The 25,144-nt window shown below is 40.7% G+C and overlaps 1 protein-coding gene across 1 annotated transcript; it reads left to right on the forward strand.

The window, feature by feature from the left end:
• The first annotated feature begins 1,259 nt into the window (after positions 1–1,259).
• dmrt2a (doublesex and mab-3 related transcription factor 2a) lies at positions 1,260–9,408 on the forward strand. Its single transcript, XM_077600837.1, has 4 exons — positions 1,260–1,347; positions 2,414–2,809; positions 4,263–4,365; positions 8,385–9,408. The coding sequence occupies exons 2-4, from the start codon at positions 2,426–2,428 to the stop codon at positions 9,278–9,280; spliced, it is 1,383 nt and encodes a 460-aa protein (XP_077456963.1). The 5' UTR covers positions 1,260–1,347; positions 2,414–2,425; the 3' UTR covers positions 9,281–9,408.
• Positions 9,409–25,144: the final 15,736 nt, after the last annotated feature.

Below are 25,144 nucleotides of genomic sequence, written 5' to 3' on the forward strand. Positions count from 1 at the left end.
ATCCTAACACAGCTAACTATGGGCACCAGGCTGGGGACACCCTGAATTGGTGGCCAGCTAATCGCAGGGCACAAGGAGATAAAGGACAACCATACATGCTCACAATCCTACCTAGGGCCAATTTAAAGATTATTTTTTTTGTAATTATACAATTAACAAACCCCTTCCCCCACTCACACACACAGGCGCAAATAAATATAATACTAAGTAAAATAAAAAACGTATAATCATACAGTCCAGGGGTCACGAGCCGCATGCGAATGCCAAAATAAATGCGGCTCTTTGCTTCTTGTCATATTTTGTGTATACTATGGTTCTTTGCCTCGTTTCATGTTTCTCTTATTTTTATTCTCACTTAAAACACACTCAAATTCATCAGGGCCCATTAAAAAAAATCATATGTAAAAATACTTTGGCAGATTGGATTTTTTATGCCGCTTTTGACGTAACCTGTTTGTTCGCCACCCATGATATAGTCATATTGGAAGAAAAACATACATAACCCAGGGTGGCCTGGTAGGGCGAGTGGCTAGCGCATCGGCCTCACAGCTCTGTGGTCCTGGGTTCAAATCCAGGTCAGTTCACCTGTGTGGAGTTTGCATATTCTCCCCGGGCCTGCGTGGGTTTCCTCTGGGTACTCCAGTTTCCTCCCACATTCCAAGAAACATGCATGGTAGGCTGATTGGACACTCTAAATTGCCCCTAGGTATGAGTGTGCATGGTGGTCTGTCTCCTTGTGCCCTGCGATCTGCTGGCTACCGATTCAGGGTGTCCCCCACCTCTGGCCCGGAGACAGCTGGGATGGGCTCCAGCACCCCCGCTACCCTAATGAGAATAAAGCAGTTCAGAAAATGAGATGAGATGAGATGAGATGAGAAAAACATAACCCAAATGCGTGTATACATTGCCTCGTCCTTTCATTCAGCTGGGATCGACTTTAGCACCCCCGTGAGGACAAATTCTGTACAAAAAAAACAAATGAACAGATTTGTTTTGGCATTTTAGAAAATAGGCAGTTCGATGACATTAATTGCTCATCTCAATATTTTTGTTTTTGTTTTTGCTAAAACCTAAAGAACTTAATTCCCGATAAATATTAGGGCACATTTTAGGAGCAAAAGTGACATTTCCCAGGGCGACGACGCTTCCTATTGGTTGATATTTAGGCCTCGAGAGAGCGCCTATCAGAGGTGGGGGGCGTGGCTTGGGTGCAGATTCGCGATGACCTGGCGCTCCACGAGGAAACATGGTTTAGTCTTGCAACGCTGCAGGTTGTCCATTCAATTAACGGCTTTTAAGCGATTGCTGGCTGAAAATCACTTGGAAACGGACCGTCAATTCTTTGAGGTAAACTCTTTTGATCACTGAATGTTGCTAAACTCGAGGCAGGGCACACGTTTTTATTTCTTTTTAAATTTTTGCTTGAACGATTCTAATCTATTCAAAAAGAAAATTTATTATGTCTGGATTTTCTTAGGGAGTTTCTGGGATCTATATAAAACATTTACAAAATGATTTGTTATTCCGTCAAATGTCTATGAGAATCTGGCACTTTTTCCACATTTTATCTCTAGCAGAATTCGGATAGTATGATTATTACATAGATTATTATATAGACCTTATAACGTATTTATTAGCATTTTCTCTATTTTTTTTCCTTTAACTAAAGATCCTAAATTTTGCATTAAGCAAGGCAAATGTATTTTCTGTAGAACAATTCAATGCTCTTTACATCACATTAAAATTGGCATTACTTCATAGTGATTTATATCCATAAAATTACTGAATAGTACTGCTCCATTTTTGTTTTAAAAGAGTAAGCTGAAAATAGCGCTGTAAAATTATTATATTTATCTATCTACTTATAAACGGACAAAATAGATTGGCTATAGAAAATTGTTCAATACTGATTGATAATATTTTTTCCTATTTTCTATAAATGTATAAAACGATGTTTCAAAAGTATTATCACCCATACTTATGTTCACACCCTATCGTTCAAAACACTGACGTTTTGTTGTCAATATTGACTCATTTCTACTCGTCTTAAAATGTACGGAGAAACAGCAAATAAAAGTAGTGAATTTGAATCCAGGGTCTGCATTAAAATCACTTTTATTGTGCATTCCATAATGATAGCACAAACAAAACTTTGAATTATTCTTCAAAGAAACATTTTATAATAAGAAGTAATTGTGTCTCATTTTTCACTTCTGACAAAAAAAATAATGCCTCAATTCAACCCTTACATTATATATATATATATATATATATATATATATATATATATATATATATATATATATATATATATATATATATATATATATATATATATATATATATATATATATATATATATATATATATACATAATATTATATTTATTAATTTATTTTATTTTATGTGCAAGGCGCTTGTGAAGATGACGGAGGGTTGCGAGTTCGAGATCGACGTGGAAAGCGTGGAGGCAGAAGCCGACAAGCTGATCGAGCGAGCGCAGGAAGATAACGACCGCAACCCGCGTGACGACGATGGGGACGCCCAGGCAGCCGAGCCGGAGCCTGGGCCGGAGCCTGGGCCGGGGCCTGGCCCAAGGCCCGGAGGCCTGAGCCTGGGCGACCAGCGTAAATTGAGCCGCACGCCCAAGTGCGCGCGCTGCCGCAACCACGGCGTGGTGTCCTGTCTCAAGGGCCACAAGCGATTCTGTCGCTGGAGGGACTGCCAGTGCGCTAACTGCCTGCTGGTGGTGGAGAGGCAGCGTGTCATGGCCGCGCAGGTGGCGCTCCGCAGGCAGCAAGCCACGGAGGTAAGCAATAAGCAATACGTCGTGCTCTTAAATGAGATCTGTTTGCGAGAGGGAAAAAAAAAAATTTAAGCTTTCATTTTCCTCTTATATGTTGATTATAATTACTTTAAATTCTTCCTTTTTTGTTAATTTCAATTTTATTAATAATACGTGCGAAGAGGCGTCAGCCTCACAGCTGTGGGGTCCTGGGTTCAAATCCAGGTCGGTCCACCTATGCAGAGTTTGCATGTTCTCCCCGGGCATGCGTGGGTTTCCTCCGGGTACTCCGGCTTCCTCCCACATTCCAAAAACATCTATGGTAGGCTGATTGGACACTCTAAATTGCTCCTAGGTGTTCAGGGTGTCCCCCGCCTCTGGCCCGAAGTCAGCTGGAATAGGCTCCAACACCCCCCGCGACCCTAATGAGGAGAAAGTGGTTCAGAAAATGAAATGAGATGAGAAAATTAAATTCACCTCAAAGACATGGATAAATTTACATACTATGTATGTATATAATGTCTTTTTAAAATTACATATTGTTAAAAAGTACAAGTAGACACTCAAATTTAAATGATAATACATTTATCAATACATACAGAAATACACCCGAGATCCTCGCGAGGATAACAATGACATACAACAGCAATAAATTATGGCCCTCAATAGTTTTTTATCCTTCTGGAAATTTCATAGTCATTGCCTCCTCGTGACACTGTGAAGAATTGCCAATGCCATTGAAGGCACTACATACATGTTCAATCCAATTTTATTGAAATCATTTTTCACCGTGAACCCCACCCTCACCCACCAAGTCCAAGTATAGATTGAACTTCTAACAACGTCAATGGCAGCTGAGAGTTCAAGAAAATATCCATTTCATTTTTACAGAGCGTATAGATCAAGGGTGTCAGACTCGGGTTGGTTCGCGGGCCGCTTTAACGTCAACTTGATTTCACGTGTGGGCCGGACCATTTTAGATATAATATTTAGATTTTTTAATATAAATGGATTAAAAGGACTGGACTAAAAGCCCTGAATATTCAATTTTTTATAGATCAAAAACAATGTTTATTTGAGCTTTTTTTAAACATATTTTTAGATTTTACAAAATGATTATTGAACTAAAAACACAGAAAAAAATTGATTAAAAAATGCAATTATTGATTTAAAAGGGGGAAAATCAGGAAATTTAATATACATCTATACTCTTCATTTTAATTTGATCCTAAAACAGAAAGTCGGCACTCATGATTTACTTTACCCGGCCACACAAATTGATGCGGCGGGCCAGATTTGGCCCCCGGGCCGCCACTTTGACACTTGTGGTATAGATTATTAATGTCCTTAGTCATTAGTGTCACATATTTTCACTTTTCCTTATTGTGCTTTGATATTTAATGAGGATAATTTCTTTTTATTTTGAGGTCATAAAATATGACTTGAACTGAAACAAATTTGTATTTTTTTTATGTAGGACAGAAAAGGATTATCGGGGAAACAAATTCCAGCCGAGAGGAGGACCATTTATCAGAGACATGTTCGCCCGTCAACTCTGCTGGCCAAAAGCATCCTTGAAGGTAAAATAAAAACTAGTAATTACTCGAAAACCAGAGTTTATACAAAGAAGTATTTTTAATATTCTTCACATCTATGTTCACAGCACAAAAAGTGGCTTTAAACCCAAATTTAAATTTTGTGCTAGAGATAGACATTATCTGCAATATATTCATATGGATTAACTCGAAGACTGCCATTGATAAAATGCTTCATTAACAAACTTTCACCTTAGAAAAGTTCACTTGAAGTGTAACTCACAATTAGCCCTCTAATGTAGTATGTACAAATGAAACAAATTTATAGAAATATACATTGTCACAATACCAACATTTTGAACTTGATATTGAAATGACCCGCAAACCCAAAATGTAAATGAAGAGAGAAAGGAATGGCACTCAATAATCAGAAAGTGACCTGAAATCAACTAGTATTGATGAACACTGTACAGAAAGTAAACCCCAGAAAATCCGAAAATGCACTGGAAGTGACACAAAATTAACTAATTGCCTGTCTTTAAGAAACACAGACATCAAATGTATTTAAACTGAAGGAATGCTCATCCTTAAGTGCCATTGACCATACCAGACATCCAATCCCTCACTGGGAGTGGTGAAAAAAACAATTCATTCATACCTCCATGGTCAAAAGGAATTGGACATCCATTGTCATCAATGGCAGCCATAATTGGTTCATTAATAAATTCATTTTCAGAACCACTTATCCTCAGAAAGGTCACGGGGGTGCTGAGCAATGTTCCCTCTAAGCTGCGCGCGTGCGCAGTTGCGCAATACTCTCGTCTTCTCTGCGCACAGCAAATCATATGGAGCGCACAATATAAAATCCCAATTTTTATTTAATTTTTATGTTTTAGCTGTGAGAACAACGCGCAAACCACTCATCCGCCAGGCCACCCGTTCATAGATATTAATCATTACATTTTATCATTACTAAATCATTTATGTGTAGTAGACACGCACCTGCTTATGGCAGGTGTGATACTGGTGTGTGTCCATAGCGAGCAATGATGATGTTGCTCACACCGGTACTCAGTGTGCTCAGGGAGGTTGTCTTTCTGCCCAGACAAACAAAAAATTAGAGGGAACATTGGTGCTGAGGCTTATCCCAGCTAACCACGGGCACCAGGCAGGGCCATCCTGAATCAGTGGCCAGCCAATTGCAGGGCACAAGGAGACGGACATCCATTCACGCTTACACTCATACCTAGGGATAATTTGGAGCGTTCAACCAGCCTACCCTGCATGTTTTTGGGATATGGGAGGAAACTGTAGTACCTAGAGAAAACCCACGCAAGCCCGGGGAGAACATGCAAAGTCCACACAGTGAGCACCGACCTGGGATCGAACCTACGACCCCAGAACTGTGAGGCCAACGCGTTAACCCCTTGGATGTCACGTGACAATCATAATAAAATGTTCAGATTTGGAAACATGTAAAACTGGATTCATTTTGAAAAAAAATGATTTATATTCACGTACAATTGTCTCCTGTTAGTCCTAAACTAACACAGGATGTCCGCTATTTCTTATTTAGGCCCTAATTGATTTAATGGAATCTCCAGGAATTATTTGAAAATCCAAGCCTTAAAGCCAAAATAACTTAGCAGCGACAGGTCTACCATGGCTCGCCTGGAAAAAGTATGTTAAGTTTCCCATTTTGGATAGAAGTTGCCAGTTAGCTCATATTCGGCTATCTTTTGAAATATGAACTTCACCGAAAAATGTAGTCTGATTTGATGAATTTCAAATCCAAACAAATGGGAAAAGAAGAATTGGCAGGATTTGAGTTTTCATCTCATGCCATCCTGCATATGGACTAAGTTTGATGATTCTCAATAAAACATAAATACAAATTGTATTCCACAAGATAAGGATTTGTATTGAATAAAATTGAACTCAATGAATGCCCATGACGGTGCTAGAGGTACAATCAATTCTAACTAAGAGGGCTGGTATAACAAATAATTATGTTTCAGTGCCATTTAATGGATAATTCACCACACATGGTTGTTATCTGAAACCCAAATGTCTTTGGCATACAACAAAAACAAATTGATTGAACTTTCTTTTCCAATACTTTTGCAAGTGACTGAATGTACATTATTGTGCAACATAAACATTTTATGTCTTAAAATAGAGAAGACATTTAACGGTCTCAACGGCAGCTGTTTATTTGAGTAGTAGCTATCTCTTTGGGAACACAAATTTGATTGCTATGAATTAAAAAAATACTTTACAGTGATATTGAGAATTTAATTCTTATGAAAATGGATGTGACCCAAAAATGCCCCCGAAATCGACAGGAAGTTGGGGTCAATCTGTTTAAAAGATCAATTATAGAAGAATAGCAAAAATTCTTATTGAATGGCAACTAAAGCATATGCACAAAAAACAGATGGTAGATTTGAAATTGGCAAACAAAAATTATGTAGTCATAGTTCAAAAACAAATCTCATGCAACAGAACATGACATTTTTTTAAAACTATCTAGGTATGTGTATTAAAAATGAAACTTAATTTTGGTGGCACGTTGATCGATTGGTTAGCATGCCGGCCTCCCAGTTCTGGGGTCAAGGGTTCGATCCCAGGTCGGTCCTCACTGTGTGGCGTTTGCCTGTTCTCCTCAGGCTTGTGTGGGACTCCAGTTTCTTCCCACATCCCCAAAACATGCAGGGTGGGCTGTTTGAACTCTCTAAGTTGCCCCTATGCATGAGTGTGTGCATGAATGGTTGTCCGTTTCTTCATGCCCTGCGATTGGCTCGCCACTAATACAGGGTGTCCCCTGCCTGGTGGCCATAGTTAGCTGGGATAGGCTCCATTACCCCTCTCCCACGATCCTTTTGAGGATAAGTGGTTCAGAAAATGAATGAATGAATACATTTTAATCAAAATTACCAAAGGAAGTCTGTTGCCTTGGTCCTGTCACCACAAATGGTGACACAACATGTTGACACAAATGGACAGACAGCTTAGCAATACTCCCGGGAAAATATTATGCCTTACGCTAGTAAGGAACTGGAATTGCATCGTTCTTTATTAGAGCAACTGGTATATGACCCAAATGGTGTTGCAACACATCACCATAGAAATATCCCCAAGTATACTAAATAGCAGTGTTTCCCAACCACTGTGCCGTGAGCAATGTTCATACAATGTAATATTCAGAGAGAGAAAATAATATGATGAGATATTGAACGATTACAAGCAATGTTCCCTCTAAGCTGCGCGCGTGCGCAATTGCGTACTACTCTCGTCTTCTCTGCGCACAGCAAATCATATGGAGCGCACAAAATAAAATCCCAATTTTTTTTTTAGCTGTGAGGCCGACGCACGAACCACTCATCCGCCAGGCCTCCCATTCATAGATATTTATCATTACATTTTATTATTACTAAATCATTAATGTGTAGTAGACATGCACCTGCTTATGGCAGGTGTGATACTGGTGTGTGCCCATAGCGAGCAATGATGAGGTTGTCTTTCTGCCTAGACAAACAAAAAATTAGAGGGAACATTGATTACAAGGTTAAAATCCAAATATGATGAATGTTAAATTATAGAAGATTCAAATTGTGAAACAGTCATTTTCTCTAACATGAACCAGAAGTTATTTGGTTTCGAGGGCACCAACTTTTGCCGACGTAAAATCTGTGTGAGCACAACATTTTTTGTATTATTAGGAGATTTAATATTTGGATAAAAGTCATAAAATTATCCGATTAAAAATATTACATTACTTATTTTTGCATCACTCCAACCGGAAGTTGTTCAAGGTCCGCAGACATCAACTTTTGGTGACATTAGGTCAGTGTGAAAAATTTGATTTTAGAATAATTTTGGAGGTATATGGGATTCCTGCTGATAAAATTTTGATGAGAAGGACTATTGTTATATACAGGTGACATAGTTTTAAATGAAAAGATTTTCAGATGGTGGTGTCCCTTGAGATTTTTTTCAATGCAAAAAGTGTGGTTGAGAAACGCTGCTATATAGTACGCATGAACCTCATCTTGTTTTGGCAGGATTCCGCCCCATGCCTTCTGACCCCTTCCTGGGGTCCAACTCGTCCTTGCCACCACCGCTGAGTGACCGCATGCGCAAGCGTCGCGCCTTTGCCGACAAGGAGTTGGAGAGCATCATGCTGGAGCGCGAGTACAAGGAGCGCGAACTGCTGGAGAGCGGCCAGGCCTCCCCTCTGGTCTTTCCCACACACCACGCCATCGACTACAATGCTTTCAAGACGGCGTATTCACCCGAGGGATCCCCGAAAGAAGTGTGCTTAAGCCCCGTCTGTCTGGACGCGCCCCCGGCTTACACCGTGCCCGTCAACAATGTGGAGCTGGTCTCATCTAACGTTAGCGTGGCTACAACTTACCGGCACTACCCGCGGGGAGGTTTTGTGGTTTGGCCCCGGGGGACCGCCAATCTGGGTGACGCCCTGCTCTATCGCCAATGTCTGTTTAACACCACATCGCTGCAGAACCTCAAGCCTGTGGACGGCGAAAGCTCACGGGCCACCTCATCGCGGGACCCAGAGTACCCGCCGAAATCTAACTCGGCTTTCTACATGCCAAAGAGGAGCTTTGGACAAGCTTTTGGACAAGCCAAGGACAGTGCCAAATTCTCGCTAAAAGTCAACTCCACCTTCCACTCGCTGATCCAACACTCGTTGGGTGAAAAGGTTGGGGGAACAGCCGAACTGCGGGGGGCGCCGTACTGCAAAGAGCTCCTCCAGGAGGCGGCGCGGAAGCTAAAAGAAACTTCCGAAATGGACGCACAAGGTGGCAAAATGGGTGACAGCTGTGCCAAGGACTTCCTGTCTGATCAGGGAGGGACCAAGATGGGAGCCAGCGAGGCTCTGTCTTTCTCTGTGGATGCCATTTTGAAAAGACCGCCCATGAGCCGGGCATTCCATTGAACTCTAAAGAATGGGAAACACCAAATTTGTTACATATATATAAATTGCTGCAGGTGCATGTGGAATATTTTGTCCAAAATATTTAAACATGTTCCTTATGTCAATAAAATTTATGGGAACTTGCCTAAGATGACTCACAGTTAACTCTTTCAGTGACTTCGACCATGATAGACATCTAATTATAACTAAATTAGTCTAAAATAGTCTGTCGATGAGTTCATCACTAGTTAAATTAAATTAAATCCTTTTGAACTGGCAGGGCCGACATTAAATGAATGTTTGTTAATTTGCTGCCAAATTTACCAATTCTAATGGATTTGTGTCTATCGTCGTTAGTAGTAGCCAATCAGTGAACTACTATTTAGTGGCCTTAAAAAAATCAATTAGGATGCTGCAGTTAATCCAGTTTACTACTGATAAATATTTAACGATCATTCGTATATATTTTAAATAAGTTTAAATAAACTAGTGAACAAATATATAGGTTGCCTTATATACTGCCCTGCAATTATGTTGTTATATTTGCATGCAAAAAGAAGAATTTTGTGTCATCACAGTAACGAAAAATAACTTCACCAATTCCTTTGCATTTTTTAAGAAAAAAATCTTTTAGAGAATATTTACCTCTAGAAGAGGTGAACTTTAAAAAAAATAATAATTTATTGGTGGTGTTAGACATCCAATCACCCTTCTGCTTTGATCATTTGTTGATTCACTGCCAAACAACCGCAGTTGTTTGGACTTCAATCACCAATAATGGTAGCCAATCAGTTTATCACTAGCATTATTTACAGGCCATAAGAAAAAATATCAATTAGGGTAGAGCAGCTACTAATCTAGAATACCGTTGCTACTAAAATATTTAATGAATGAGTACATATAGTTGAGTTTGAGATGAGGTTCATTAAAATAAAATCAACAGAAATAAAGATATACTGTAGGTCCCCTGGTAGCATACTGTGTTTAATATTTGCATTTCAGAAAATAAATGTAACTACCATGTTTCGTTGGAACATTTCCACTCTCCCATTACTGGAGTGTTTTCAAAACAATTACACAAGAAACTTTCAAAGACAAGCTGAATCCCGTTTTAGCTTGTCTGTTTTGATGTAAACGTAACTTGTGAGTGTGTGTCTCACAAAAGGAGACGCTTGTGTGCTTTAAACTGCCGTTGATAAAGATCTGCTGAGGAGCTTGAGATGAGATCGTCAGAAGGTGCAAGATTGCCGAAGTCAGCAAGGGAGCCGACCGGATTGTGCGCCTCGTCTTTTCTACAGTTGCTGTTCACCCAGTAGCATTTTGTTTGTGTGCGCGCAGGTGTCATTTGCCTTTTAGGAACTTGTCAGACTTTCCTTCATGCTGGGATGATGTCAGGCCAGACAAACAGACAGGCAGGGGGAAACGTGGCCTGGGAGTTTAGTCTTTGGTGTCTCTTATTTCACAGAGAAAACAAGGCAAAAGGTCACAAGACTGCTTGTTGTTGATACACGCCGCTGCTGCTGCTGATGTTAAATGTCATCCGGCTAACTGCAGGGAATACTCCGTCCAACATAAACTTTGCAGTAATTCACTGGTGCCAATGATGATGGTAAATGTCCAATAATGTGGCTTCCGAACATCCGAGTGCTGTGAATTAAAATGAGTTCCTCACTAATAGTTGTAGAGTTGCAATGAAAGATAATTTACCTTATCAACTAATCCCAAGATTAATTCAACGATGAATGGAAGGAATGGCACCTTTTTGTAGTAATTAACAATAATAAATGATAGAATGTTAAGTTGTTTTAGACATCCAAGTCAAACTAAAGCCAAAACTATTTTAGTACAATCTTGCTGTGCTAAGTACATAAAACTTTTTCAAATATCTAGCTAAATAAAGCTTCTGAGAATGAAATAAAAAAAATAAAAAAATCACAAGCAATTCAGACTAAAGCTCTCAACCGCTTATCCTCATGGGGTTGCTGGAGTTATCCCAGCTAACTTTGGGCACCAGGCAGACAATACCCTGAATTGGTGGCCAGTCAATGACAGGGCACAAGGAGATGGACAACCATTCACACTCATACCTAGTGGCAATTCAAAGTGTACAATCAGCCTTCCCTGCATGTTTTTGGAATGTGGAAACCAGAGTAGTATCCAGAAAAAAAAAACGCAAGCACTCAGAGAACATGCAAACTCCACACATTGAGGACAGGATCAAGCTGGGATCAAACCCTCGAGCCCAGAACTATGAGGCCCACACTGTAGCCACTCGTCTGCCGGGCCGCCACACTAAATGATGTAAATTAAAAAATGCTTCTGGTTGAATTTTTCTAAGCAAAGGGGTGATATAAATTGTCAATTAAAAAAACATTTACCAGTTTTTTTTTAAACCCAGAATACAGCACCAATAATAAAAAAATAACACTTTGATTTATAAATCATCAACTTTACACATTACAACTTATGTACTTGGAACAACTTTCTTGCAATTAGATGAGGTCATCAGGTGTCAATAAGCGACATGATGACAAATTCAGTGTTTGTATAAAATATAGAAAATGTAGTACAGTAATCCCTCGAATAACGCAGCTTCAACTATCGCGGCTTTACTATATCGCAGATTTTTCTGGGGGAATTTATTTTTAATTAACTTTTTTTTTGTAAATTCATAAAAATGTGAAACTCCGGGCTGAAACTCGCAAGCGGAAGCCACTCTCCTGTCCTCCGCTTGCTACAAGAATTCAGCACTGAAGTACCCCCCCCTTTTTTTTTTTTTAAAGTTAATAAAAATGTGAAAATCCACACTGAAACTTGCAAGCGGAAGTCATTCCCCTGTCCTCCGCTTGCTACTAGAACTCAGTTCTAAAGTAAAAATAAATAAATAAATAGGGGTGACCCTACTTCGCGGTTTTTCGTTTATTGCGGCCCTGTCTGGTCTACATTAAACGCAATAACCGAGGGATTACTGTTTCTCCACATTAGTGGCAGATTGTAACCATTAATTAGGTGCATACTGCCTCCTACTGTAAAAGAGAGCATAGCACCCATTCCTCCATATTGATATCCCCTTCATGTGCTTGAGTACACTGAGAACACTTCCAAATAGTTGCCGTCAGTAATTCATTCATTCATCTTCCATACCGCCCATCCTCGAAAGGGTTGCGGGGGTTGCTGGAGTCTTCGGGCATAAGGCAGACTACACCCTAGACTGGTCGCCAGTCAGTCATAGGGCACACAGAGAGACAAACAAATTATTGGTTTTATCAGTTAGTTGTTGCAGCCTTAGGAACTTATAGTCCAATCCATTTTGGGTGTTTGGCAGCAAATAAATGATCATTCATTCGCTGCTACCCATTTTAACATTTGAATCGCTCGATAGCACAAAAAAATTAAAATATATAAATCAGAAAGAACATGAAAATACCCCATAATTAAAGAACCAATTCATTCATCTGTACTGCTTATCCTCACAAGGATCACAGAGGTGCTGAAGCCTGGGGAACAATGGGTATAAGATGGGGTGCACCCTGAAATAGTTGTCGATTCATCGCAGGACACCCCATTTATTTAAATAACTTAAAATAATCAATAACAGTTTACATGCTGACAATACCCCCAAAATAACCCCACCGTACTACGCACAGAAAAAATATGAAAATTGTAAATTATGAAGCAAAAACAGAAACAATGAGGAAAATCAAAACAAATTGCAACCAGATACCGGAAAAAAAACCTAAATACAACAATAAATTGTGAAAGGGCGGCCCAGCGACTGAGTGGTTAGCGTGTCGGGCTCACAGTGGGGGACCTAGGTTGAAATCCAGGTCGGTCCACCTGTGTGTGGAGTTTGCATGTTCTCGCCTGGCATGCGTGGTTTTCTCCGGTTTCCTCCCACATTCCAAAGACATGCATGGTAGGCTGATTGGACACACTAAATTGCCCCTACGTATGAGTATGAGCGTGAATGGTTGTCCATCTCCTCCTGCCCTGCGATTGGCTGGCCACCAATTCAGGGTTTCCCCCGCCTCTGGCCCGAAGTCAGCTGGCATAGGCTCCAGCACCCCCCGCGCCCCTAGTGAGGATGAAGCGCTTCAGAAAATGAGATGAGATGACTTGTGAACAACAATGAAAAAGGAAAATACTGAAAAGACAGTAGAAAAAAGGCAAGTGAGAGTGATTTAACTGCCATTGGCTGGAACAAAAATTGAAATATATCGCCGTCAATGGCAGCCAAAGGTATAACATCAGATATTGACACTGCTCATGGCAAAGCAAGTAGGTGGGCCAATGGGACCACATAATGTGGTGGTGTCATATTGGTGGTCATTAAGAAGCACGGCAAGAACTTCACGCCTGCTGGTCGTGGATGCAAAATACATCACGGTCCATTAGTGACTCCAGTCATAATAGTGTAGCTTGTGCAGGGCGCCTTCTTCCTTTGCCGAAGATTGCAACGTACCGCCGTCAAGTGCTGGCGTGACCGCAAACGCCAGAGCGGCGGGACGGATGTCTGCTAGGACACTCACATCAGGTCACCTTCAGTGTGTAGACATGATACATTTCAGCTAAAATTTGAGGGTGGAGCTATAGTCAGATTGTTAACCCTTTCAGTGGACAGCTATTCAACAGCAGGCCAGTGAATTACCGTAAGTCAGGGGTCTCAAACTTGCGGCCCGCGGGCCAACTGCGGCCCTCGGGACGATAATTTGCGGCCCCCGTCTTAATATGAAAGATTAATGTTCGTGCGGCCCGCAAAATTGATATGAATGACACTTGTGTTCGGAGCAATGTTCCCTCTAAGCTGCGCGCGTGCGCAATTGCGCACTACTCTCGTCTTCTCTGCGCAGTAGCAATCATATGGCGCGCAGTAAAAAAAAAAATCGATTTTTTTTTTTTTTAATTATTTTTTTTTTTTTAATTATTTTTTTTTTTTTTTACCCCTTTCCCCATGATGGCGCCGTTTAAGTGGCAGCCAGTGGCAGTAGCTCTGTCCACTCATGTTTTTCGTGTTTTACAGCATGTTTTACATGAAAAATTAGAGGGAACATTGACATGCACCTGCTTGTGGCAGGTGTGATACTGGTGTGCCCATAGCGAGCAATGATGATGTCGTGACCGGATGATTCGCCTAAAGACGTTTCGCCGACGGACGTTTGACAGACGGACAGGTCGTACTAGTATTTGTTAGTTTAATGATTAAATACAAATACTAGTATTTGTATTTAATCATTAAACGCTGTTTTCAGCTGGATTTGACCGAATTTGAGAGCATTTTGAGCCGTTTGGCGAATGGACGTCTATAGACGTTTTTTTGCCTCCATCGCGATATCATCCAGTATTTGTATTTAATCATTAAATGCTGTTTTAGGATGGATTTGACCCGATTGCTGTCATTTTACGGCTCGGTTCTGCTACATCTGCCTGCCCAAGAGTGCTTATTCCCGGACTGCCATGCCCGCCCAAGAGTGCTTATTCCCGGGCTGCCATTGATGGTAGACGAACATTGATTTTTACTATAATTTGGACAACATCGGCGGCGGGCCGGATTAAAAATCCTAACGGGCCGTATATGGCCCGCGGGCCGAGGTTGAAAAACTTGTACACACACGATCCGGCGGGGCGAGCGTTCGAATCCCGTTTCGGCGAAACCTCCGTTCGGCCGAATGAACGTTCGGTGGAAAGTCCATTCGGCGACCTGCCCGTCTGTCAAACGTCCGTCGGCGAAACGTCTTTAGGCGAATCATCCGAGTACCGATGATGTCGCTCACACTGGTACTCAGTGCGCTCAGGGAGGTTGTCTTTCTGCTCAGACCAACAAAAAATTAGAGGGAACTTTGGTTCGGAGCTGAATGAACCAATCACGGTGAGGTATACGGCTCTGGAGGGCGGGACATCGGCCGGGCTGTCCAGTGCCTCGCTCACTCACTCATTCATTCCTCCAATCAGCTGGGCGGAGGAGAAGCCGTGAGGCCGATCACTCCGCTCGGCGCGCACACTCCTCCGCTGCTCTCAGCATAGAACTGAATGAGGCGCTATGATCCGTGATCCAGCCTGTGTCAGTGTCTGTAGCCATCTCCGCGATTGAAACGGAGAGCGAAAGTGCACATGCGCCACAAATTCATCTTTAAGTTAATTTATTTAATTCATTATTTTTTGTTAAAAAATAAAGATATTTGATAACGTTGGAATGTTTTATCAGTGCTTTTCTTGTGGAAATCCTGATGCGGCCCAGTCTCACCCAGACTCGGCCTCTAGCGGCCCCCAGGTAAATTGAGTTCGAGACCCCTGCCGTAAGTGATGTAGGCGAAAGTAGGTTTTCTTCTTCTGTTTAGTTTTACTACTGTGGTAGCCGGCGTTTTAGTTGATTTTGAGACATTCAGTAATTTCGATCAGGAAAATGGTTTATACCTGCTGTGTAGGAAATTGCTTCAACACAAACACTGCCAATATAAGTCTCTATTTTTTTTATTTCCGACCATGCCGTGAGCTGAGTGGATTGAGCACACAGAATGAAATGGATCAGCCAGTAAATATTCTTCTGATTGGAACAAAACATTTTACTGAAGACTGCTTTGGCCAACGGTGGCCCGGTGTGGCAGTAGTTGGCACATCGGCCTCACAGTTCTGGGAGCAAGGGTTCAATCCCAGGTTCGGACCTTTTCTGTGTGGAGTTTGCATGTACTCCCCGGGCTTGCGTGGGTTTTCTCCGGTTTCCCTCCCACATCTCAAAGACATGAATGGTAGGTAGGTTGGACACGCAAAATTGGCCCATGGATGGTTATCCTTTTCCTTTCTGCGATTGGCTGGCCACCAATTCAGGGTCTCCCACGCCTGGTGCTCCTAGCTAGCTGGGATAAGCTATAGCACCCCCAGCAACGCTTGTGAGGATAAGCAGTTCAGAAAATGAATGAATGGAAAATGAACGGATTGGACTTCTAACACCCTCAGTGTGTTCAATGAGTGCAGGAGTGCTGAACAAGTTAGACACAAAGAGCCAAAATTTTAAACTGTGAGAGACAAAGGGCCACTCAGAAGCAGCATAAGTCAATCTGCCAAATTATTTTTTTAGATATAATTTATTATTTGTTTTTAATGAGCAATGATGAATTTGAATTTTAAGAAAGAATAAAAATAAGACAAACATGAAACGAGACAAAGAGCCACATTATATGCAAAATATGATAAGAACATTCATTTCTGCCGGGAGCCACGTGTGGCTCGAGAGCAACGTGTTTGCCACCCCTGAATGAGTGCTTGTTGGGGTTAAAAGTTAAATACATCATTGTTTCTGCATTTTTGAGTAACATGAAAATGCCCCTAAATCAGGGTAAAATGTCCTATAATTTTGGAGGATGTAGCCTGCAAACCAACAGGAAGTGACGGATGAGATGAAAAAACACACCCATGCAATGTTCTCGTTGTCAAAGTGAAACTGATGGCAAATCTATCTATAAAAGATATTGACTACAAATAGTGATTGGATTGGATTGGATAACTTTATTCATCCCGTAATCGGGAAATTTCATTGTGACAATAGCAAGAGCGTGATTGGACAGAACAACAAAGCAAAAGCACAAAGTACAAAGCAAATCAAAGTAAATGGGATTTAAGACAGAAAAGCAGCAGAAACACAAAACGAGCAAAAGTGGACGGAGCTACCACCGCCGGCTGCCACTTGAACGACGCCATCTTGGTTGCGGTAGCTAAAACGGATACAACACGTAGAAAAAAAAAGTCCCAGACACACATTATATGCTTTAATGAACGCGTATTGGACATCTTATGCCATCAACACTAGCCAAGGAGGTAAGCATTTGTACCAGCCAAGTTAATTCATTGGCTACCATTGACGTCAAAGTTCATTCAATGCTAACGCACCCAGTTAAAATAGATTGAACCTCAACTAATGATAAAATAATTTTAGATTTTTTTTAGGCATATGATAGAGCAACTATCACGAGGAGATAGCAGATATTTTCAAAACAATCTAAACTTAGCTGCTATGTTTGTAGTTATTTGCATTGTGCTCTAAGCATACATACTTACACGCCCCTTGAGTTTTAACTTTGGCACAAGCTCTATTTGCTTCGCATCAGCCAGGTGCGGCGGTCATTTATCAGTGACTTAGGAAAATCACAGCTCACGCAGCGGCAGTCGTTGTGGTCGGGCAGCTGTCCGACCCGTCGCATCGCAACGCCTCTAAAAAGTGTCATGAATCATGACCAAGAGAAAACAAACCGGGCAGGAATAACACAGAGTGCAACAACGTGTCACTAAGGTTATTTTCTTTGGGGGCCACAGTATGACACAAAGGCTTTTTCCATAGCATTTACATGACGATTTAGACTGGCAAATTTGCAACAAAATGGCAGGTGGAAGAGACGTTTGTTTTTATTGACCGCTCGCACCTCCCCCAAAAAAGAAAAAAAAAGTTTTAACTTGGATGACTTCCTGCTGATTCTGGGGCACCATTTGTTGGTTTTGGTTTACTTTTTGATGATTTTGCAGCATTCCAAATTACTTCCTGTACACGTTTTTTCCCCCTCAGAAATAATGACAACCAATGGAGAATTCTTTGCAAGTCCTCGTCTAAAATCAATAAAACATTTTTTGAGGGAGTTGAAAGTGCCATTGGAAATTAATGGGGCCATTGAAAACATAAAGTTTTGAGCACATTTTGGAGTTTGTTGAAAATGAGCGTCTTCCTGGACGTATTACACGGTTTTACCAGGAAATGTCTGATAACTTTCGTGTGTCTTCACTTGTGCATTTATTGATGTGTGAATTATGTGAATTAGGACAACGACCGTAGGACAAAACCACAGGAATTGAATGGGACCATTTTAAACCAACCCCTAAAAAACTTGTTTTTTTTGGAGCGACCAGGAAGTTAAAAACAAAATCCAAAGAGGACCTTGCATTAAATTTTAGAGCAAGGGTGTCAGACTCGGGTTGGTTCGCGGGCCGCTTTAACGTCAACTTGATTTCACGTGGGCCGGATCATTTTAGATATAATATTTAGATATTTTTTTATAAATTGATTAAAAGAACTGGATTAAAAGCCCTGAATATTCCATTTTTTATGGATCTAAAACAATGTTTATTTTAGCTTTTTAAAATATATTTTTCGATATTACAAAATGATTTTTGAACTAAAAACAAAGAATAAATGGATTAAAAAATTACAATTATTGATTTAAAAGGGGGAAAATCAGGAAATGTAATATACATCTATACTCTTCATTTTAATTTGATCCTAGAACAGAAAGTCGGCACTCATGATTTACTTTCTCCGGCCGCACAAAATGATGCGGTGGGCCAGATTTGGCCCCTGGGCCGCCACTTTGACACCTGTGTTTAAGAGTTTAGAGATTTCCAGGTCGGAACGGTGCGAAAAGGGTGTTGGCTGTGCAGCAGGCCTAAAATCTGGACTGAAAAAAAAAGATAATAACCTCAATTGTCACAGAATTAAAATACTAACCCTAAACAAGAACATAATACAAAACTTTTGGTGGGGTGCCTAATTTTGAGGCCCCGTTTACTATGTTCCAATCATTTTTCGCAGGTGAGTTCTGCGGGTGTTAACCTTGGTGCTGCTCGAAAAACAAGCTGTTGCCACTGTGCAACTTTGAGCCTGTTTTGTCAACAGCGCCTCTGCTAATGTGAATGTTGTGGCATCAACATACTGTGTTTGAACTAAGTTGGCCCATAGCCTGTTTCAAGTTTGCACGCACAAACTTATCTCAAATTTCAGTCTAAAAGATCACACACAAAAAACTCAAAGTTTTACAAATTTACCTTGGAGATGAATTATAGTTACTGTACACTTTTGTATGTTAGACAAATATCAAATATAAGGTGAAGTGTATGTCATACTTTGTTTTTAGTGGATCTGTTTATGAAACTGTTGCATTAAATTTCATGTATGCAAGTGAAATATTTGATTAAGAGCTGACCTTGTGGAACTGTTAGTTTGGTGTTGATGTGTATCGTTCTGACGACTCATCAAAATTTGCCTCTGTAATCTGCTCAGATGAAATAACAAAAACTCAGTTGTCATGCATTTTTCGGTCACACGTCTTTTCAGTTTATGTTTTAAATTTGACAGCAAGCGTCAGGCAAATTTGCAGCCATGGTGAACTGGCTTGAAAGGCTTCATTTTCAAAACATTCCTGGAGGCACTACCGATTTAGTTTCAGGATCTCTCAACCAACGGGTCTATCTTTTGAGGACAGGTGGAAATGTCAATAAAGCATGCTCCCTATACCTGACAAAAAATACTCTGTCTAGGGATGAGATTGGGGGTGCTCTTGGGGGTCAGACACATATTTGACTCCACCTGTAGAATAACCCTCTCCCCCTATAAAAACATGAAAGTGTTTTATGAGGGGGAAGCTGTACGATACAGAAGTATACCACCTCTGAAGTTATACTCATCCAATACATCATCATTATCACTGGGATTCCACATGGCTCAAAAGCACGTGGCCAAGTGTGCAAGTACAAGTAACACACTTGCAGATGGGTTGTCAGCCTTAATTCACATCGAAGCTTCTTACATATAACCCATTGACTGGCTGGGCAAATTAAAAATGAGCCAGCCCTGGCTGAACTTTAATTCCATTGATCAAACAGTAACTTTGACATATCAACACTTCAAACTCAAACTTAGGAAACTAGAGTATTTCAGGAGTGAATGCGATTCATGCAAAATCAAGTAGTAGTACAATTTAAATCAAACTGTTATCGTCATGTTTTTACATTAATTGAAATATTGTTTTGCAAACTATTGAAAAAATACAGCATAATGAAATTAAGTTTATCTTTGTGTTTGGCTCCTTCTACGTTGGTTTTACAGTCAGTAATTCCAACATATGTCACACTGAAGTCACACTTGCATGTTGTGCAATGTGCAAATGTCGGTCCTTTTGGAGACGGTTTTAACATGGGATATTTCGGCGAATAGGAACCAATAAACTTTTGCGAGTGTGTAGGTTTTTTATTAGAAGTTTCATCCAAATTACCATCCATTTTGCCTTTAACCCGAGCAGGCATATTGATAAGACTTACCAATGCTGTGTACGCCTACTTCCTTTAGAACAACCCCAGAAATGATAGGATTTGTTTAAAAAAAGACTGGTGGTTTAGTCAACCTTAATAATACTTACTTCCCTTATGAAAAAAATGAAAACGAAAATGTTAAAGCGATAGAGGCTACCTATCAGAACTTGTAACCCGGATGATTCACAACGCACTCGTGTTAACGAATTCTTCCGATTTACTGTGCAGTTGATTCAAGATGGCGGAAGCCACAGCGATGGTGTAAATGATAAAGCATTTAAATAGGAAATTTGGTACTTCCGAAATGGTTGCTTAAAAAAAAATTAAATGAAAATCTTTTGGGGTTTCTGGAGGTCATGGAGGTTGTCCGGAGTCCTGGAGTTTGCGTTGCATTTCTATAGAAACTCCTGAAATTCCGGAGGAGTTGGCAGCCTTGGGAAATAATATTCTTAAACTCCTAACTGCTTTAATACTAGTTCATAAAAAAAGACATTTGTTGACATTATCTGCTTACAATCCATTTGAGATGGGCTGATTATTTCTGGCTGTCTTTTTTATTTTTATTTTTTAATGATTTTGCTGTTTTTCACGCTTCTAAGATGACATTTAAAAGAAATCTTACTTTTGTGTTTTATTCATTTTTTGGCTGTATTTAGATTTTTTCACATTTTTTTCTCATTTTTAGTGATTTGGTTCATTTAATGGTAGCACTCCCACTGGATTGGATGGCCATCGCCCTCAACAACAACCAATATATTCTCTACTACTAGTAATATTTACAGGCCTTGAGGAAAAAAAATCAATCAGGATAGTGGATCTAATCCAGAATGCTGCTGCAAGAAAAGGAGACATATTATTTATTATTTATTTCTTAACTGGGTGAGTGCCATTGACAGTGATAGACATCCAATTATTTGGCATCCTATCAGCTTCTATGATGAGTTTAAACAAGTTTATTCCTCATAGATCTCCAATCCAATGGAAGTAGAAGCGTGGCAGTGAAAGAAGATTTTTTTCATTCTGCGGCAATCCTCCTACTTAAAATGAATTGGACGTATATCGCCGTCAATGGCAGTCAATCAATTAATTGGTATGGAAACAGGTGTTCAGAACATTCACAGCAAGCTCCTCTCACTCCATCAAAACATGAAATAAAAACAAGGAAATGTCATCAAACCCTAACCCTTAACGCAGCGTCACAGTCGCGATTTGCACCAAACGCTAACATTCGTGCGTCTCCGTGGTGACAGAGTGCATGATGGGAAAACCAGACAAACATGTGCAGTCTTTAAACCTGTCGGGGGGAAAAAGAAACGTGACGAGCCAGGGAAGCTTCTCGTCAGAAGTGGGGTTGACACGTGTAAGCGGATCCCGCTGCATTTGAACTTTTTGGGGGAAGATTGAGACAGACGAGAATCGAGCACAGAACCGCGGCTTGTCGCGATCAGGGGGAAAGAAATAAAAAAAAGGTGAAGGAAATCGTAAAAATGCCCATTTGAAAAAACTTTACATTCTTTTGGCCTTAGGGATTTAAATGACTCCAATTTAAATCCGTTTTTACATTGTACCAGGATATGTTGTGGTATAACGTGAAGCAGGCCAAGAATAATGTCATAAAGCGATTACTTCCGACCGAGTGATGAAGAAAGCAAAGCATGCACTGGTTGAAACGATGTGTCAGCTGCCAATTCGTTTATAAATTTGACCAAAATATCCCTATTTATTTCCTATGGGAATAAATAAATAAATATGTATATATATATATATATATATTCCATTTTTTTCCTATGGAAATATATTATTTTCTCCCCGGGCCTGTGTGGGTTTTATATATATATATGTATATATATATATATATATATATACATATATATATATATATATATATATATATATATATATATATATATATATATATATATATATATATATATATATATATATATAAAACCCACACAGGCCCGGGGAGAAAATAATATATTTCCATAGGAAAAAAATAGGGATATTTTTTGTCAAATTCATAAACGAATTGCCATGTTCTTCCCAGGCCGGGTGTGCGTGGGTTTTCTCCGGGTATTTCAGTTTCCTCTCACATTCCAAAAACATGCATGGAAGGCTGATTGAACACTCCAAATTGACCCTAGGTATGAGTGTCAGCACGAGTACACGGTCGATTGGTCGCCGGTCTTTTGGTCACCGATCTTTTGGTCGCCGGTCTTTTGGTCGCCCGGAAGGTTATTGATAATTACCATTTAAATCGTTGCTCAAATTCCCTAAATACAAACTGCGAATTACTGTTTAGTCATACTTAATGCCCTAGTATTTATTAGGCTAAAGAAAAGCTCTAAATTTCCCGGACTTTTATTGTTTTTTTGTTGGAGAACTTGTTAAGACCCTGACTGACGTAGCTTCTTAAAGGGACAACGCATGTACATACAAACTCTTATACACTCTCACGTCGGCTCAGTGAAACTGCTCATGGCCATTGTTGGCTTTTATTGATGCGTAGACCGTGTTGTTTTACCTTGTTTTGTCGCCGGTCTTTTGGTCGCCGGTCTTTTGGTCGTCGGTCTTTTGGTCGTCGGTCTTTTGGTCGCCGCTCTTTTGGTCGCCTGTTGTCGCGGTCCGGGCGACCAAAAGACCGCAACCAAAAGACCACAACCAAAAGACCGGCGACCAATCGACCGCGCATGGTCAGCACGAATGGTTGTCCATCTACTTGTGCCCTGCGATTGGCTGGCCACCAATTCAGGGTCTTCCCCGCCTGGTGCCCAAAGTCAGCTGGGATAGGCTTCAGCACCCCCCACAACCCTTATGATGATAAGCGGTACATAAAATGAATGAATGACTGAATCATTGCAGGGGCGGGCCAGTGAGCAAATGGTTACCACAGTTCTTAGATGTGTTGAGATGGGTATTCAATCCCCGTTGGGTTCCAACCTTCCCGTGTGGAGTTTGCATGTTCTCCTGGGACTGCGTGGGTTTTTACTAATCCTCACAAGGGTTACGGGGGTGCTGGAGCATATGCCAGCCAATTTCAGGCAGTAGGCAGGGGACATCAAATTTCAAGGCACAAGGAGACGATCAATCATTCACACTCACACTTGCACCTAGGGACAATTTTGAGATTTCAACCAGCCTTGAATGCATGTTTTTGGGATGTGGAAAGAAAGTAAAGTACTCACAAAGGCGTGGGGAGAAATTTCTCGAGGTCACTGTCACGCAGTGCGGGCATGCGGATGTGAACAAAGGGGATGGACCCAACCGCAGGGAAAGAGTAAGGCCACGGCAATGGTATACTCAAAGAGACTAAAGCAAAGTGCAAACAAAAGCAGGGAATTTCAAAAACCAAAAGTCATATGTCGTGACATTGACAAGGATGCAACAGGAATTGAACAAAAAAAGGGGACTGAAATAGAGAGACATTGAGAATAGGTGGTATACCCAATGTAAATAAAGCTAACTGCCACTTCCTTCTCAATAGTCATTTAGTATGTTGATTTTGGGGCATGTCTAGGTCACAAATGGTTTCGAAGTCTAGCACCTTACATGTCACTTCCTGTTAATTTGCTGGCAGGTCCAGGATGCTTCTTTTGTCAAAAATAATTACCACCTTAGGAGTGAGTTGACATTATTGTGAATTGACATGATTGGGGCTGTTATAAATTTATATGGGAGATTTGTGAAATTTTGACGGAATGTAAATCCATTCGGGGCGGCCCGGTGAATGAGTGGTTAGCGCGTCGGCCTCACAGTGGGGGACCTGGGTTCAAATCCAGGTCAGTCTACCTATGTGGAGTTTGCATGTTCTCCCCGGGCCTGCGTAGGTTTTCTCTGGGTACTCCAGTTTCCTCCCACATTTCAAGCACATGCATGGTAGGCTGATTGGACACTCTAGATTGCCCTTAGGTATGACTGTGAGCGTGAATGGTTGTTTGTCTCCTTGTGCCCTGCGATTGGCTGGCCACCAATTTAAGGTGTCCCCCGCCTCTGGCCCGAAGTCAGCTGGGATAGGCTCCAGCACCCACCGCGACCCTAGTGAGGATAAAGCGGTTCAGAAAATGAGACGAGATGTAAATCCATTCATTCGTTACCTGTTTCGCATATCCTTATAAGGCTTGTGGGAGAGTACGTCAGCTGACTTCAAGCCAAGGGCAGACTACACCCTAGACTGGTCCCCAGTTAACCATAGGACACATGTGTCAAAGCGGCGCCCCGGGGGCCAAATCTGGCCCGCCGCATCATTTTGTGTGGCCCGGGAAAGTAAATCATGCTGACTTTCTGTTTTAGGATCAAATTAAAATGAAGAGTATAGATGTATATTAAATTTCCTGATTTTCCCCCTTTTAAATCAATAATTTTAAATTTTTAATCAATTTTTCTGTGTTTTTAGTTCAAAAATCATTTTGTAAAATCTAAAAATATATTAAAAAAAAGATAAAATAAACATTGTTTTAGATCTATAAAAAACTAAATATTCAGGGCTTTTAATTCAGTTCTCTTAATCCATTTATAAACAAATATATCTAATTATTATATCTCAAATGGTCCGGCCCACGTGAAATCAAGTTGACGTTAAAGCGGCCCGCGAACCAACCCGAGTCTGACACCCCTGCCATAGGACATACAGAGACAGACAACCATTGACACTCACAATCATAGTGCCACTGAGCGGAAATAAATTTGAAGTCAGGGGAGTCATCCACGACACCATCAAGTGGCTGGATTGTGAATTCTTTGACAAAAACTGTTCTTATTGATTAGACATCTCGGGACCAACTCATTTGAATTCACAACAAGATGATCAGTGACTGCATGATT

Source organism: Stigmatopora argus, chromosome 5 (genome assembly GCF_051989625.1).
Source record: "Stigmatopora argus isolate UIUO_Sarg chromosome 5, RoL_Sarg_1.0, whole genome shotgun sequence".
Lineage (NCBI taxonomy): Eukaryota > Metazoa > Chordata > Actinopteri > Syngnathiformes > Syngnathidae > Stigmatopora > Stigmatopora argus.